Genomic DNA, 16,661 nt, shown 5'->3' on the forward strand with positions numbered 1-16,661 from the left:
GACCCCGCTCCCAGCTCGGGCATTGCCAAGCTCTTTGAGAAGTTCTCCCGACGTGGAAGGTCCTGTGTAAACATAATTGTTATCAAACCGCTCGCTCCGTCAGGGTCCCTGTTCTTCGCCCACTGAAGCTATCATCACTGGGTCAGTTTGTGCTGAATCCTCTGCTCACGCCTTTCATTCCAGCTGCGGATTCTCCCCTGAGAAACCTGGGTTACCCCCCCACCCCCTCGCTCTTTATCAAACCCCCAAACCAACACGCACCATTTCTCAACTTGCCTTTTCCTTTCATGTTCCTCTCAAGACCTTCCTCTTTGACCACGTCTTCAGTTATCTCCCCCCTCCCTCCCTCCCTCCCTCTCGCCTCTTCCCCTCCCCCAGCTCCCCCCAGTTTGGGACGTCCTGCCGATGGGACACGGGACCGTATGTGAAGGTAAATTAGTCGTGTGCTGTCCTTGAAACCAAATCCCCCCCCACCCAATGTTACTGATTCCCACCCTCTGACAATGAGCAGGGAAGCGAGTGGTGGAGGGGAGAGCAACACCACCAAGTGCCCCTCACGCAGGGTAGCTTCCCAGAGCGCTTGAGGGCGGGGGACACTGGGAGGGGGTGGGGGCAATGGGGAGCGGGAGGGGAGAGAGAGCAGGGGGAAATGGGGAAGGGGAGAGGAGAGGGTTAATGGGCAGTGGGGAGGACGGGGCGGGGGGGCAGTGAGTGCGAGTGCTAGCGGCGAGCCGGGTCAGCAGACTTGACGCTGGTGATGACGCTGGCCGTATTGGCTCTGGCGGCTGACACGGTGCGGGCGAAGCTCTGCAGGGCCTGGTACTTGGCGCGCAGGTTGTCCAGCTCGCCCCTCATGCTCTCGTTCTCCTCCGCCAGCTTCTCCACCTCGTCCTGCAGCTCCGCTCGCTGCTGCTCCAGCTCCTCTCTCTGCGTCACGCGCTTCACACGGCAGCTCGCAGCGTAACCGCGGTTCTTTAGCGTCCGGCGTCTCTGCTTCAGGTCCACCACCTGCTCCTTGCTCAGCCCCCGCAAGTGGTGGTTCAGCTCTCTCACCGACAGAGACACCAACTCCTGGTCAGTCAGGGCCTGGGAGATCTCTCCCGATTCCCTCTTCACCTGCACACAGAAAACAACGCACAGCAACCAATTACATTGACGTAGGGACAGGAGGAGACCATTCAGCCTCTCGAGCCTGTTCCGCCATTCTATTAGATCATGGTTGATCTGTATCTCAACTCCAATTACCCGCCTTTGCCCCGGATCCCTTGATCCCCCGACCTCACAAACCTCTCTCCACCTCAGGCTGGAAAATTTGAATGGATTCAGCATCCACAACCTTTTGGCTTTTTTTACTCAGGGCCTTTGACATCGGGTGGACATCCCAAGGTGCTGACAGACCAGGACAGGAGGGGACGTGGAGCAGACCAGAGCCACTGAGCTGAGGGAGTGGATCGGTCAGTATAGAGTTAGCAGGTCAGAGTTAGGGAGGACACCTCATTATAGCAGATGTACCAAAGCTCCCTGCGCCTTCCACAGCTCAGCACGCTTCACCGTCAAGTGTAGTGACTGAGTTCGAGGGCAAACCAGGCAGCCGATTTTGCGCACTCAAACAAACAGCCGATCGGAGATTTGGGACGTCCACCCAACGTGAAAGGCGCTGTACAAACGTAATTTGTTGTTCTTGTTTAATCCGGGGGGATTGTCGGGAAAGGACATAAGACCGGGGAGAGAGAGAGAGGGAGACTCTCTTCTATTTTCCCGATAGCCACAGGGAGCTTTTAACGCACGTCTGAACAGGTCAGCGCTCGGTTTAGCCTCTCATCGAAAGGCCGGCGGCACCTCTGCGCAGCCAGTAAGTATAAACAACAACAAGCACTTCCATTATATAGCACCTCTTTACGCTGGGGAGTGTCCCAGAGTGAGTAAATATTGTCCCGTTCTGTGAAATCAGGCGCAGTGTGGAGGGTTAGAGACTGTTTGATGGCCCACAGACAGTGGGGAGCTCGTCTCTCTTACCCTCAGGGCTTTGCTTGTTCGGTTGGTGTTCATCATGTCCGCGGGGAGAGATTTGCCAGAACCGGAGCCTGGGCTGTGGAGAGGAGACAAGTTAGTGGAGAGAGAGAGAGAGAGAATGTGCCACCATCTCCCCCTAATATTAACCTTTGCTATTCTCTCTGCTGGCAGTGCCCTCACCCAGTGAGCAAGTCGGGGGGAGGGAGAGCACGAGGATGTCCTTCGGATCAGACGTTAAATCTCACTCCCCAGTCCAGGCCCTGTTCAGGTGGACGTTAAAGATCTCCCGCGACGCTGTTGGAAAACAGAAGGGAGTTTCTCTCTCCTGACAATCCTGAAGACAAAAATCTGTCGTTCACTTCCCGGGGACGTCGTTGGGCACACATCGGCTGCCGCGTTCACCCGCAAAACCCACAAGCACTACATTAAAGAGACTTTGAGACTTCTCCCGGGGCAAGTGCGAAAGGCGCTGTGTCAAATGAGCGAATGAACAGATTATTTATTCAAAAATAATTTAAAAGATGGCACCACAGCACTGTGTGTGTGTGTGTGTGAGGGGGGGGGGGGGGGGGGGGGGGGAGAGAGAGAGAGAGAGGGTGAGAGAAAAGAGTCAGTTAAATCCCTTAAATCCACAAAATATACGCCTCAACAACGTGATAAGGCGCTATATCAAACGTAAGGATTATTATTAAGTCTGCAAATGGATTCCAGGCAACTGGTGTGTGCGTTTGTGTGTAAAAAAACACACACACACACACACACAAGTTAAATATTAAGCAGATGGCGGAACAGTAATAACTTGTGGCTCAAACATGTTGCTTGTGGCAACTTTTGCTCTCAACGCCGCCGACTCCTCTCTGTTTTCTTTTAGGGAATAACATCAATGGATATAGTAAACGGGTAGTTTTGGGACCTATGCGCATGTGACCCGCCAGGAAGGTGGAAGGTGAACTAGATGGACCTCCGTCTTCTTTTGTCCAACATTTCTTAAGCTCTTCTAATAATAATAATAATAATAATCCTTGCATGTGATACAGACGTCTCAAAGCGCTTCACAGAACATACTGTAAAGCGCAGCGACTGTGTATTTTGTGGGCGAAACGCGGCAGCCACTTGCGCACAGCGGCGTCTCCCACACAAACAGCCGTGGATTTTTTTTTGGGGGGAGGGGGATCATTACCCCCGGAAAAACGATCCGCCAATCGCCTTCGGGAGCGGTGGATTCCTACATCCCGCTCGGTAGACACGGCTCACCCCGACCTGCCCGGGGATCGAACCCCTTCGCCCGCGAAGGCGATCGCTCTCACCACTGAGCTACGGGACTCACATACACAAACAATCTCTCACACACATCCCCAGTTTGCCCCCCACAACCCCCCCCCACACCCCACAACCCCCCCATTTGAATCCTCTCCCCCTCCCCTCTGGAGTCGCCCCCAACTTCCTTGTTCTCGGTTCACAATATTTACACTTACCTCTAAGATGTTCCTCTCCTCTCCTCTCCTGATTATATATATATTTTTTTTTCCTCCTTCTTGTTCTTCTCGAGTCCTTTCCCCTTCTCTCTCTCTCTCTCTCTCCCCCAAAACAGAACACCTTTTTTTATTAAAAAAAAATCCCACCCCACCCCCTCACCCCCTCTTCCTTATTTCTTCGCCTACTCCTTGAGATCACTTGTCAAAAAAAAAAATTGCCACCAACCTCCCTCCGGACAAGAAAAAAAACGTTTCCCCCTCAGACACACACACACACACACACACACACTGGAGGGGAGTTTTGGCTTAAAAGTTTATTAATTTTCTTTTTTTTTAAAAAAAAGGGGGAGGGAGTGAGAGTGAGAGAGAGAGAGAGAGAGGGGGAAGGAAGGAAGGAAGGAGGGAGGGAGGGAGGAAGGGGGGAGTGTGGAGAGAGAGAGAGAGAGAGAGATTGAACGAAACCCCAAATCCAAAAACACAGAGAGAAAAAAAAAGAAAAAAAAAAAAATGCCCCAAAACAACAACAAAAAAAAACCAACTAAATAAACGCAGGAAAAACCCAGTGTTTTTTTTTGGGCCAAATAATAAAAATAAAAAGAAAGAAAAAAAAAGAAACCGCTCCACCAAATGTCTGACAGTCACAGAGCGACCAGTCAGAGTGATTCAGCAACTCAACAACATCCCCCCCCCCGGGGCTGTGCTGTGCTGTGCTGTGGGGGCGCACTGACCGCCTCTCTCGTTCGGTCCCTTTTATATTATTATTATTATTATTATTAATATTTTATGTTATATTTTTTTTAAAAAAAAAGCGAATGGGGGGAAACCCGCCCTCAAAACACACCGAAAACACACCATTATCTACATCCGTACGGTGCACACACGACGGACTTTTATTTTAAATAATATATCCCTCCCCCACACCCCCCCCCCAACACCCCTTTTTTCTGCTCCTCCCCCTTCCCCCCCTCCTCCTTCCCCCCCCACCCCCACCTCAGCCAAACACAAATAAAATAAGGGAGAGGCGGTTCTCTGGAAACGACCTCCTCCCCTCTCCCCCTCTCCCTCTCTCTCCCCCTCTCCCCCTCTCCCCCCCTCTCTCCCCTCCCTTCTCTCTCACCTCCCCTCTCTCTCCCCCTCTCTCTCCCCCCCTCTCCCCCTCTCTCTCCCCTCCCTCTCTCTCCCTCTTCCCCCCCTTTCTCTCCCCCCCCTCTCTCTCTCTCCCCCCCCTCTCTCTCTCCCTCTCCCCCCCTCTCTCCCCCTCTCTCTCTCTACTCACTGTTCATTTTCGTTTTCTCTTTCTCTTCTCTTTTTCTCTCTCTCCGCTCCACACAAAGGCTTTGGGGGTGAGACCTGCAGTTGTCTGGAAGCGGGTGTCGGTGTGTGTGGGGGTGGGGGTGGGTGGGGGGCGGTGGGAGGGGGGCTGTTGTTTTTCGGGGAAGGAAGGAAGGAAGGAAGGAAGGAGGGAGACAGACAGAGACACAGACAGACAGGGAGGGAGGGAGGGCTCCCAGTTCTGGGTCAGATGATACTCTCAGAGATGCCTTTCATTCATAAAAACACACACCGCCGCTGACGTCACCAGACTTTGTGTCCCTACATGGTGTTACCCTGACGTCAGCCAATCCGGTGAGGGGTGACGTAACCCTTCCAACAGGCCACGCCCTCTCCCCCCCCCCCCCCCACACACACACACACATACACACCACCACAACAACGACCACTACCACTTAGAATTATACAGCGCAGGGAGGGAGGCCGTGCTCTCGCTCCCCTCCCCCTCCCCATAGCCCTGATCAACCCCACTCCTGCCCCCCCCCCCGCACTCTCCCCATAGCCCCGATCAACCCCACTCCCCCTCCCCCCCCCCCGCAGTCTCCCCATAGCCCTACTCAACCCCCCTCCCCCCCCCCCCCCCCACGCCGCCAATAACAATAATGATCCTTGCCTTATCACATACATCTTCGAGACGTCTCAAAGCGCTTCACAGGATATGCTGTGAAGTGCAGTGACTGTGCGTTTTGTGGGCGAAACGCGGCAGCCAATTGCGCACAGCGACGTAACCCACCAACAGTCGTGGATTGAGTGATCAAATTTGTTGGGGGTAGGGATTACTACCCCCCGAAAAGTGATCCGCCCAGTTAAGCTCCAAGGTAAACAGAGGCATGTGTGTGCGCGCGCGCGCGCGTGTGGCGAGGAGACTTGCCTAATAATAATAATTTGATACAGCGCTTTTCACGCCTTCCAGACGTCTCAAAGCGCTTCACAGAATAGACTGTATATTTGCGGGTGAAACGCGGCAGCCAATTGCGCGCAGCAGTGTCCCACAGACAGTCGTGGATTGAAATGACCAATTTATTCATGTTTTTTGTTCCTCGGGGGGATTATTATCAGGCGTGTGGAGGAAGGAAACTTGCCCAAGGTTTCACCCTGACCCGGGTCCTCTCGCTTGCGAGGCGCGGGCGCTATCAAATGCAAGGATTATTATTATTATTATTAGCTACATGACTCCAGGCATTCGTTTGTTATATATTGTGTCTATATTGTATTTCCATATGATGCAGTGATGTATTTATTTAGATGTTTCTTCATAGTTTTATTTGTACGTTTAGACTTAATATAAATGTGTAATTAATTATCCCATTAGCCCCTGATCAGAGTTTGCCTGGAGCAAGTTGCCAGCATCAAACATGGCGGCGGGGGGGGCGGGGCGGAGAGAGGGTTGAGCCTGTGATTGGCCGAGTGGGGGGGAGGAGGCGGGAAGAAACGTGGAAGCGGTGTGTGATTGGGCGGCGGGGGCCTGTCAATCAGGCAGTGTGGGCGGGGGCGGGTTGGCGGTGTGTGATTGGGCGGCGGGGACCTGTCAATCAGGCAGTGGGGGCGGGGGCGGGAGTGGGCGTGGCGGCGTGTGATTGGGCGGCGGGACCTGTCAATCAGTGGGGCGGACAGTCAGGCGGCGGCGGGCGGTGAGGAGCGAGGCTCCGGGGGGTTGGGGGGCCGTGAGGTACGTGTGTGTGTGTGGGGGGGGAGGTGTTGCCACGGTTACAGCCCCCGGGAGGGGGAGCGCGGGTCTTGTTGGGGGGTAATGATGGCGGAGGTGTTGCCATGGTCACAGCCCGGGAAGGGGGGGGGGGAGGGGTGTCAGTGATGGGGGAGGGGGGGTGTTGCCATGGTCACAGCCCCCCCCACCCCCACCCCCAGGGGTCGGGGTGGGGGGGCGGTTTATTTCATCATCTTCCCCCCCAGGGAGTGGGGGGAGGGGGTGTCACTGTGGGTTATTAGTGTCATGGGGGGGAGGGGGGGGAGGGGGCGATGGGGGGAGAGGGGGCGATGGGGGAGGGGGCAATGGGGGAGGAGGGGGTGTTGGGGGAGGGAGGGGGCGATAGCCATGTTGTGCCCCCCCCCCCCTCAGCTTTGCACTGGAGGGTCAGCGATCTGACTGCCCGGGAGGGAACAAACATATTCTCCCCCACACCGTCCCCTCCACCCCCCCCCCCCCCCCAACCTCCCCTCGTGGGGGGTATAATTCCCCCCGATCCCCCCCCCCCAACCTCTGCTCCCAGGTAACATCGACAACAACAACAACAACAACAACACGTGACAGTTACTCGGCGTCTCTCGGGGGGGTGGGGGGGGGGTGGGGGGCGCTGGACGGTCAGGGATACGGGCCTGAGCCGGGATGGTCCTGACGGTGGAATGGAGCCGCGGCCGCCAGACACAGACACAGACACAGACGCGGCCCCCGCGCTCAGTCCCCCGGGACAAGTGGTCTCCGGCCGTGTTTTTTTGGGGGGGGGCGTGAACGGCCCCCGGACACGTTTGCGCGCGAGCGCCGGGGCCCCTGCGGAGAGCCGCGATCTTATTCTTATTCGCGAGGGAGTCTTCGGAGATTAGCGTCGGTAATCTTCCGTCTAATCCTGAGAGTAATGCCATTAACCTCTTTGTATAGGATCACTCCGGCAGCGCTGTCCCCGCAGATCATCTTATAATAATCTTTGCATTATAGATTTATCGCCTTATCGCGGCTTCGAGAATATACAGTGCAGTAAAGTAGTGGAGTCCTGCAGCTCTGTGGTGAGAGCGACACACCCGGGTTCGATTCCGGGCGGGTCAGGGCGAGACCTCGGGCGAGTTTCCTTACTCCACACCTCCTCATGACAATCCCTCCAAAACAAAACAACAACAAAAATTGGTCATTTTCGACCCACGGCTGTTTGCGGGACAGGCGCTGCTATGTGCGCAATTGGCTGCCGCCTTTCGCCCACAAAACGCACAGTCGATTCGCTTTACAGCCTATTCTGTGAAGCGCTTTGAGACGTCGAGAAGACGTGAAAAGCTCTGTATCAGATGCCAGGATTGTTGTTATATTATTATTATAAAGTGCAGTGACTGTGCACTTGTGGGCGAAGCGCGGCAGGCAGTTGCTCGCAGCAGCGTCCCGCAAACAGTGGTGGATTGAGGCGCGATGGGCACCTAATTCAAATGCAAGGATTATTATATCAATAATAATAATAATAATAATCCGGGCGTTTGACACAGCGCCTGATCACGTCTTCGAGACGTCTCAAAGCGCTTCACTGTCAAGTGAATTGGCTGTGTATTTTGTGGGCGAAAATATCATTATTAAACCTCATCACAGGCTCTGTGGTGTGACATTATTTTATTGGGTGTATATATATATATGTGTGTGTAGCGAATATGTATGTATGTAATTCTAACCTTGATCTCAGCCCTATCGCTAGTCGGGATCAGAGTGGGGGTTGGAAAGGCTGTTAAAATGCCACACAGCCTGGTTGCAGATGGTTGTATGGTTTGGGGGCACGGACCACAAGAAAAGAGAAGGAGGAATTAAACACGTACCTACGGTATTTAACTCAGCTTTTGTTTTATTTAGATATATATATTTATATAAAAACAGGAAGGAAGTCTGTCTGCAGGAGAAGCAATGCCGGGAAACCATTTAGTCAATTCAACCGGGATTTTATACTTCACGTGACGAGCTGGAAATCATCTTAAAATAATCCTTGCATCAGATACTTTTTTCGTTGCGATACAAATCAAAGTAAGTTTCAAAATAAAATATCTAGGATTATTTTAAGTGGCATTAACTGTTGGAATGTATTTTCGCCTTCGGTTTATTCCCCGCCGCACTCTGCTCCGCCATTGGAGGCCGTGCTTTCAGCCATTCATAATAATAATAATAATAATCCTTGCATTTGGTACAGCGCCTTATCACATCGTTGGGTCGTCTCAACGCGCTTCACAGGAAATACTGTAAAGTGAAGTGACTGTGCATTTTGTGGGCGAAACACGGCAGCCAATTGCGCCCAGCAGCGTCCCCACAAACAGCCGTGGGTGAGTGAACCATTTATTATTATTTTTTCTTAAAGGGATTATTACCCTGGAACCTGCCTGGAACTCCCTGCCTAAATCCCTCCGTCCCACTCTCCCGCTCCTCGCACCTGAAGACCTTCCTCTTCGACCGCGCCCATGGTCACCGTTAGCGTTGCGAGACTCCGTCGTGTGTGAAGAGCGCTGTGTAAGTGCACACTGTTGTTGCTGTTGTTGCTGCTGCTGCTGTTGTTGTAACCAGGTTATTTTAATGGCCGCAGGTCAGTGCAGAAATGCAGTTCTTCGGGCGTTTGGTGGATTCGCTGAACACCACGGTGACCAACCTGTTCACCAACCCTTACCGCGTGCGAGAGGTGACGCTGGCCGAGTACACCGGCTCCTCCCGGGTGATGGAGGACGGCAGAGTGGTGCTGTACCGCACAATGAATTCCTGGGACTGTCTGCTCATCAACCCCAACCTGCCTCACAGTGCTTTCAGGTGACTGGAAGTAAATAATAATAATAATAATAATAATTCTCGCATTTGTTGCAGCGCCTGATCACGTCTTCGAGACGCCTCAAAGCGCTTCACAGGATACACTGTCAAGTCAATTGACTATATTTTGTGGGCGATGTATAGAACAGAGAGAGACGAAAAGGTGGGGTTGGTGGGGGGGATGGGGGGTGGGGAGAGGGGGTTAACCTTTCAGGTCGATGACCTTTCGTCAGAACTCCGCAATCGACCCGAAACCTCAACCCACTTCCCTCTCTCCATGGATGCTGCCTGACCGGCTGACCGTTCCCGGCCACATGTGTTTTTATTGCAGATTTCCAGCACTGCAGTCTTTTGCCTTTTGCTGTGAGGATGTAATGTAAGTTGTTGATGATGTGGTGCCCCTCTGCAGGCTGTTCCAGCTGAGCTTGGAGGTGGAAGCCAGGCCCATGTTTGTGGAGTTTGGGAAGAAGCTGAGGCCGTTCTATGAGATCTCCCCGGCATTGCTGGGGGTGGACAGTGTCCAGAAGTTGACCGACTGTCTGCGGAGCCACCCTCAGTGGAGCCTGGCTCACGTGGCCGTGGAGATGGGGCTGAAGGACAGCTTCCGCCACAACCACATCATGAGGTAACGGCTCCAGGCTGGTCTGGCAGGGCGCAGGGGCCGAGCTTTCAGCCACTAACATAATAATCCTCCTCCCTAATTTGACGCAGCACCTTATCACGTCGTCGAGACGTCTCAAAAGTGCTTCACTGTAAAGTGGATTGACTGTGTGTTTTGGGGGTCAAACGCAGCAGCCAACTGCGCACAGCAGAGTCCCACTGAACGGTCGTGGATTGAGAGACCCAGTTTTTATTTGAAGGGATTATTACCCTCGGAAAACAATCCACCAGTTGACTAACGACCGGGTTCCTACTTATTCCCGGTAAATAAGAGGCGTGTGTGTGGAGCAAGGAAACTTGCCTATGGTTTAACCTTGCCCAGAAATCGAACCCACGACCTCTCGCTTGCGAGGCGAGTCCTCTAACTACTACACTACACTGCTTCCCCCCCGATGGTGGGGCGGAGGGTGCGAGGGAGGGGTAAGAAGCTGGTGCCAGTCGAGCAGAGGGGCCGGGTGGTGGATTGTAGAGGGAGGGAGGTGTCAGGGGAGCGAAGGGATTTGAACACATACACACGCTCATACGCACGCACACACACATACACGCACACACGAGTCACCACTAAGAGTTTCTAATGGACAGAACTGTTGTTCGCAGTTGCATCAACAGCAGGGAGGCTGTGGAGGGCTTCACTCCCCTGCACCTGGCCTGCAGGAAGGAGAACCTGGACTGTGTGCGGGAGCTGGTGGAGGGCTGTGGGGTGCGGCTGGACATCGCCGACAACAACCAGGAAACCGTCTTCCACTACGCTGCTCAGCAAGCCAACTGCCAGGTCATCGAGGTGAGGGTCAGGGGCCACGGACTGTACACACATAGTGCTCTGTCCAACAAAACACACACACACACATATATATTATAGGCACATACACAGCGCTCTTCCAACAAAGCCACATATATATATATTATATTTCGCCCACAGAATACACAGTCAATTCACTTTGCTTTGAGACGCCTTGAAGACGTGATGAGGCGCTGTATCAAATGCAAGGACTCGTATTATCATATACACACATACAGCGCTCTGGGCCAACAAAGCCACACATATATATATTACTTATATATATATATACACGCACAGTTTGTTTTTTTTGGATGAAAACTCCCAGCGCTAACCGCTCGTAAGAAAAAGGGAACTGTGAATGCGAGAGAGGGAAGAGTGAAAGAAACAGTAAGAAAAAGAGGGAAGCGTCTGCACGGAAGACAAACTGATGGATGAAAGTTAATGGCATGACATGAGTGTCATGAATGTTTCTTTTTGTTCCTCAAGGTGAGAGGTGCCAGTGCTGGGCAAAGGAACGTATAACCTCTGTGTGGGGTGTGTGTGTGTGTGGGGTGGGGTTGGGGGGGTGAGGTGGGGTGAGGGTGTGTTTGTGGCTGAGGTGCGTGTACACCGTTGACTCCAGATCATCCTCTCACCTCAGGTACAGCACGGACTAGATCCAGAGAAGAGCAATGTACCCGCCCTCACCCCGCCATCAATCAATCCCCCCAACTTTTATCACAACCCGTCTACACCCTCGGCTACTCTCACGCTGGCCGAGTGTGCGATCGCCCTGTCCTTACCTGGTCACGGTTTCCCTCCTCGCTGGAGACGCTGGTCACAGAGGATGGGCGCACGCACACTCTGGGGTTCAGGCTGTGTTGCTTCTGTAGCTTCTGGTGCTGGTGTTCTGCTCCCCCATCTCTGACCGTGTTTCTTCCAAGAACCCAAGGCATTGTGTAAGACTGACCTACGTCGACACAAAGCGCCGTAGATCCGCTCTCGGCCTCTGGGTGTCTTTACTACAGAACGCTGAGGGAGGAGGGAGTGGAAGGGGGTGGGGGTGGGGGGAGAGGGGGTAAAAGAGAGGGGTTTTGGGAGGGTTTGTAAGCAGTTGGGCCGAGTGGCCTGTTTCTGTGCTGTCTCGCTGTGTGAACTCCAGCGCACACCAGCGAAGGCGTTAACGTTTCCAACACGTTTGGGTGAAGAAGCCCCACCCAGCGCCTCATCCTGCAGCGAGTCTCGCTTTACCGTCCGCCCCATCGCAGCAACGCCACGTTTTTTCTCAAAGGTTTGACCCTCTGGCCTGCCCCCCCCCCCACCGTGTTTCCCTCCCCAGCTGCTGAGCAAACACGCGTCCATCGGGATCAACCACGTGAGCAGCGGAGGGGAGACGCCTCTCCACGTGGCCTGCCGGCTGGGGAACGCGGAGGTGGTCCGTGCTCTGCTGCGATGCCAGGCCAGTGGCCATGTGGTGGGCACACACGGCTATCCCATCCACACCGCCATGAAGTTTACCAAGGCCGGGTAAGCCAGTCTGTCTTTTATTATCACCTCTTCTTGGCCTGGCACGGTGGTAGTGCGCGCTCTCTCGCTCTCTCGAGCTCTCTCTCACTCTCGCTCTCTCTCTTGCTCTCTCTCTCACTCCGCTCCTTGCTCTCTCTCTCCCCCCAGATGTGCTGAGGCCCTGTTGGAGGCAGACCTGAGCCAGATGCACACTGAGGACCCTCGCTATGGGGGGACACCACTTCACTGGGCCAAGAACAGAGAGGTAAAGCTGTCTCTACTGGTCACCTGGTGTTGTGCTGAGAGGACGGAGGGGGAGGGAGGAAGAGGCAGAGAGGGAGGGAGCGAGAGGGAGAAGGACGGAGAGAGGGAGAGTAATTGCTGTGGTTTAAGAAGTGTTTATACCACAGTCGGGCATAAAGAGAACATATCTGGCCCCACGATCGACAGGTTTAGCTTTCAGCCATTCTGCCCCCGCTTTCTGGAGCTCCATCACGGAAACCCCCCACTCCCCCAACAGGTTCAAGATCTGTCTCAGAGGTTAGTGAGGGGTGGGGGGGGGGGGCAGAGAAGGTTGGGGGGACAGAGGTTCGCGGGGGGAAGGGAGGTGATGTGTAGTGTGAGGGCTCTGTGATGTGTTTGCTTGACGGGTTACAGATGAGCATGCTGCTGCTGGAGCGGGGGTGTAATGTGAATTACCTGAGCAAGAGCGGGGAGACAGCACTGCACATCATGGTGAGGAGAGCTCGCTTCCCCTGCGCCATGGTGCTGCTCACACACGGGGCCGACCCCAACTGTAAAGGGGAGCACGGCAACACCCCTCTGCACCTCGCCATGAAGGTCAGTCATTCACACGGTAAACCTCAAGCCCTCGCCTCGCTCACTCCTCGTCTGTCTGTCTCTCTGTCTGTCTTTAAGTCCCACCGTATTACCTACAGTGTGTTTTGCTGTTACAGTTGGACAACCTGGACCTGATTAAGGCGCTGATCGTGTTCGGAGCCGACGTGAAATGTCACAATGATTTTGGGGAGAGCGCTGGCTTGATCGCTGCCCGGCACAGTAAAGGTGTGTTTGTGTGTCTGCCTGTGGTCTGTGTGTGTGTGTGAGTGCGTGTCTGTCTGTCTGTCTGTCTGTCTGTCTGTCTGTCTGTCTGTCTGTCTGTCTGTCTGTCTGTCTGTCTGTTTGTCTGTCTGTCTGTCTGTCTGTCTGTCTGTCTGTCTGTCTGTCTGTCTGTCTGTCTGTCTGTCTGTCTGTCTGTCTGTCTGTCTGTCTGTCTGTCTGTCTGTCTGTCTGTTNCTGTCTGTCTGTCTGTCTGTCTGTCTGTCTGTCTGTCTGTCTGTCTGTCTGTCTGTCTGTCTGTCTGTCTGTGTGTTGAATGAGCATGTCTGTGTGGGTGAGTGTGTGGGTGTCTGTCTGTGTGGGTGAGTGTGTGGGTGTCTGTCTGTGTGGGTGAGTGTGTGGGCGTCTGTCTGTCTGTCTTGTTAATAATAGTCAAATCCTATGATAACATGTCACAGCGTAGTGTGGGTTGTGTTTATCGCGCCCGTGGCTGACAGCCCGGCTAGGCAAGGCGTTGTTGCGTATAGCGCGCACACGCAGGAAGTGACATCAGTGGACCCCCTTAACGTAGCGCGCGCACACAGGAAGTGACGTCGGCGGTGGCCTGTGTTTTTACCGGCTCCCTGTTATAAAGCGAGGTGTGATGTTAATGACCCCTGTTATAAGGGGACGCAGACCACACCGTTGGGGACCTGGAGACTAACCTTGTTTGATGCCCCCACTCCCCCCCACCACAAAGGCAGTAACCGGAAGGTGATGCTGAACTTGCTGCACAGTATAGGTGCCGAGCAGTGTTACCCACCGTCCTCCGACACCCCCACCTCGCCAACCAGAGCCCCAGCTCCAGCGAGACCCCCCCCCATCACCAGCCGGGAATTAGGTAACCGCACACACACACACACACACACCCCTTCTTCCTTTCCCTAATCCTCACGTTTCTCCTGAAACCAGGATTTCTCCTTTTTTTTCCCCCCACACTCAATAACACTTCTGTTCTTTTTGTTTCTCCATTTGCCTCTCAGACTATTATTTCTATATGTGACCGTCACCGTGTAAGTGAGCTGACTGCAACCCTCTCGCCTTCTGTCACTCCGAGCTTCTGCTTCTGTCCTGTTCTGAGACTCTGCTCTGCGGTGGGGAGGGTGGGAGAGAGAAAGGGTAGAGGGCGGGTGAGGGGAAAGGGGCGATTGGAGAGACAGAGAGAGACAGAGAGAGAGGGGGGGGGGGTGTTGGAGAGAGAGCAGACTGTAGAGAGAGATTGGGGAGAAAGAGAGGTAGAGAGACCGAGATAAAGAGTGAGAAAGAGAGAGGGGTTGGTGCGAGTGGGATATAAAGAGAGGGGAGGTGGATGGGGGTTGGGAGTGGGGTGTGGGGAGGTGGATTGGGGTTGGGAGTGGGGTCTGGGGAGGTGGATGGGGGTTGGGAGTAGGGTGTGGGGAGAATGGGAGGGCTATAGAGGGCGGAGGGGAGAGGTGGGGCTATAGAGGGCGGAGGGGAGAGTTTGCCTGCAGTGACCGCGGGGCCTGTGTTCCAGGGTTTGACGATGTACTGGGGGCGGCCACACTGTTCGCCTCCTTAACCAAAGGCTTCGACATCCCAGATACTCCCAGTCACCAACCGCGAAGGTGAGAGGAGGCGGGGAATACCGGGGGAGGGGGGTTTATACTCCACACGAGCCCCACACCCCCTGTTCCCCTCTCCCCCTCACACCCCCTGTTCCCCTCTCCCCCCCACACCCCCTGTTCCCCTCTCCCCCCACACCCCCTGTCCCCTCTCCCCCCACACCCCCTGTCCCCTCTCCCCCCCACAACCCCTGTTCCCCTCTCCCACTGCTCCCCTCTCCCCCAAGTACGCATCAAGTTTTCTCTTTAAAATGCATTGATTCTAGTTGCTGTAACCTCTCTCTCTCTATTGCTCCATTCTTTCCCCCTCTCCTCTCTCTCCATCCTCTCTCTGCCCCCCACCCCCCTCAGCTGTGACCGGCTGCTGTGCCTGGACGGGGGAGGGATTCGGGGGCTGGTGCTGATCCAGTTACTGATCGCCATCGAGCAGGCCGCGGGGAGGCCAGTCAGGGAGCTGTTTGACTGGGTCTCGGGAACCAGCACCGGGGGCATCCTCGCCCTGGCTATCGTACACGGTGAGCCTGGCTCAGCCTGATCCCCTCCACCGCTCAGCCCTGCGCCAGCCCACCCCCCCATACACACACACCCCCCCACACATACACACCCCCCACACACCCACCCCCACATCCACACCCCCCCCCATACACACACACCCCCCCACCCACACACACACACCCACACACACACACACCCGCTCACCCCCCCTCCCCACACACACACATCCCCCTCACGCACACCCACACACACACACACCCCTCTCACCTACACCCACACACCCACACACACATACACCCGCTCACCCCCCTCCCCACACACACACACCCATACACACACCCCCCCACACACACCCACCCACACACACCCACACACACCCCCCATACCCACAAACCCCCCACACACACCCCGGGGCATGTGAGGGTGTGAGACGGTGCGTGTGTGTGTGTGGAGTGGATGGTCTGTGGGAAGCTGCCGGTGAGGAGAGTCTGCGCTGACAGTCTGCGCTGTGTCACACACAGGGAAACCCATGCACTATCTCCGCTGCCTGTATTTCCGGATGAAGGATCAGGTTTTCCAGGGCTCACGGCCCTACTCCTCCTCCCCCCTCGAGGACTTCCTCAAGAAGGAGTTTGGGGAAAACACCAAAATGTCTGACGTCACCAAACCCAAGTGAGTCAACCGCCCCCCCCCCCCCCACCCCCACCCACCCACCCCATCGTCTCTAACCATCCCTCCATCCACCACAGCTCTTGTCTCTCGCTCTTACTACAACATCAACAGCAGTTTACGTTTATATATAATAATAATAACACTCGTATTTGATACAGCGCCTTATCACATCTTCGAGAGCGTTGGGTTTAAACTCACTGCTGAGGAAAGCTGCTGCCACCTTGGGTCTTGGACCTTAATAGGGGAGCGAGACGTGGGGCAGTGGGTGTCCTGGGAAAGTGTGTCACTGAAGCTGCCGCTCGCAGCTCACTCAGCAAAGTCTTGTGGAGTCAAACAAACCTTCGCTCACTCTCTCTCTCCTTCACGTCAGCAGAACTGCAGCTGCCTGTGTCTGTGTGGGTCAGCCAGAGGGGCTGTGTGAGGGAGAGAGAGAGAGAGAGAGGGAGGGAGGGAGGACGAAGGCAGGGAAAAGGAGAACGAGGGGAGACCAGGAACGGGAGAGAGACGGAGTGGGTGTGTGGGTGTGTGGGTGTCTGCAAGTGTATGTTGGTGGGCGTGTGTCTAAATGCGTGTGA

At 54.7% G+C, this 16,661-nt stretch overlaps 2 protein-coding genes across 6 annotated transcripts; one reads left to right on the forward strand and one right to left on the reverse strand.

The window, feature by feature from the left end:
* Nucleotides 1–683: 683 nt before the first annotated feature.
* Nucleotides 684–4,879, reverse strand: LOC103173729 (transcription factor MafK-like). Of its 3 annotated transcripts, none has more exons than XM_042345055.1 (3): nt 4,765–4,879; nt 2,017–2,089; nt 684–1,116 (listed from the first exon to the last, which is right to left on the reverse strand). In XM_042345055.1, the coding sequence occupies exons 2-3, from the start codon at nt 2,050–2,052 to the stop codon at nt 721–723; spliced, it is 432 nt and encodes a 143-aa protein (XP_042200989.1). In that variant the 5' UTR covers nt 2,053–2,089; nt 4,765–4,879; the 3' UTR covers nt 684–720. The 3 variants fall into 3 exon arrangements, with proteins under 3 accessions (XP_042200989.1, XP_042200987.1, XP_042200988.1); XM_042345053.1 differs by lacking the exon at nt 4,765–4,879 and adding an exon at nt 3,489–3,519; XM_042345054.1 differs by lacking the exon at nt 4,765–4,879 and adding an exon at nt 2,161–2,298.
* A 1,526-nt stretch (nt 4,880–6,405) lies between these two features.
* On the forward strand, nt 6,406–16,090 carry pla2g6 (phospholipase A2, group VI (cytosolic, calcium-independent)). Of its 3 annotated transcripts, XM_042345165.1 has the most exons (13): nt 6,406–6,489; nt 8,380–8,547; nt 9,098–9,315; nt 9,722–9,937; nt 10,570–10,753; nt 12,072–12,259; nt 12,407–12,503; nt 12,896–13,078; nt 13,195–13,303; nt 14,037–14,177; nt 14,832–14,922; nt 15,271–15,434; nt 15,936–16,090. In XM_042345165.1, the coding sequence occupies exons 3-13, from the start codon at nt 9,110–9,112 to the stop codon at nt 16,088–16,090; spliced, it is 1,734 nt and encodes a 577-aa protein (XP_042201099.1). In that variant the 5' UTR covers nt 6,406–6,489; nt 8,380–8,547; nt 9,098–9,109. The 3 variants fall into 3 exon arrangements, with proteins under 3 accessions (XP_042201099.1, XP_042201101.1, XP_042201100.1); XM_042345167.1 differs by lacking the exon at nt 14,037–14,177; XM_042345166.1 differs by lacking the exons at nt 6,406–6,489; nt 8,380–8,547 and adding an exon at nt 8,814–8,840.
* The last annotated feature ends 571 nt before the right edge of the window (nt 16,091–16,661 follow it).

The sequence above is a fragment of the Callorhinchus milii genome, unplaced genomic scaffold, assembly GCF_018977255.1.
Source record: "Callorhinchus milii isolate IMCB2004 unplaced genomic scaffold, IMCB_Cmil_1.0 Scaffold31, whole genome shotgun sequence".
Classification (NCBI taxonomy): Eukaryota; Metazoa; Chordata; class Chondrichthyes; order Chimaeriformes; family Callorhinchidae; genus Callorhinchus; species Callorhinchus milii.

Coding starts and splice junctions, on each gene's coding strand:
- LOC103173729 (XM_042345055.1), bottom strand. CDS start 2,052: ATGATGAACACCAACCGAACAAGCAAAGCCCTGAGG. Junction 1,117..2,016: donor GAACAAGCAAAGCCCTGAGG/GTAAGAGAGACG, acceptor TTCTGTGTGCAG/GTGAAGAGGGAATCGGGAGA.
- pla2g6 (XM_042345165.1), top strand. CDS start 9,110: ATGCAGTTCTTCGGGCGTTTGGTGGATTCGCTGAACACCACGGTGACC. Junction 9,938..10,569: donor CGCCACAACCACATCATGAG/GTAACGGCTCCA, acceptor TGTTGTTCGCAG/TTGCATCAACAGCAGGGAGG. Junction 14,923..15,270: donor CCCAGTCACCAACCGCGAAG/GTGAGAGGAGGC, acceptor CACCCCCCTCAG/CTGTGACCGGCTGCTGTGCC.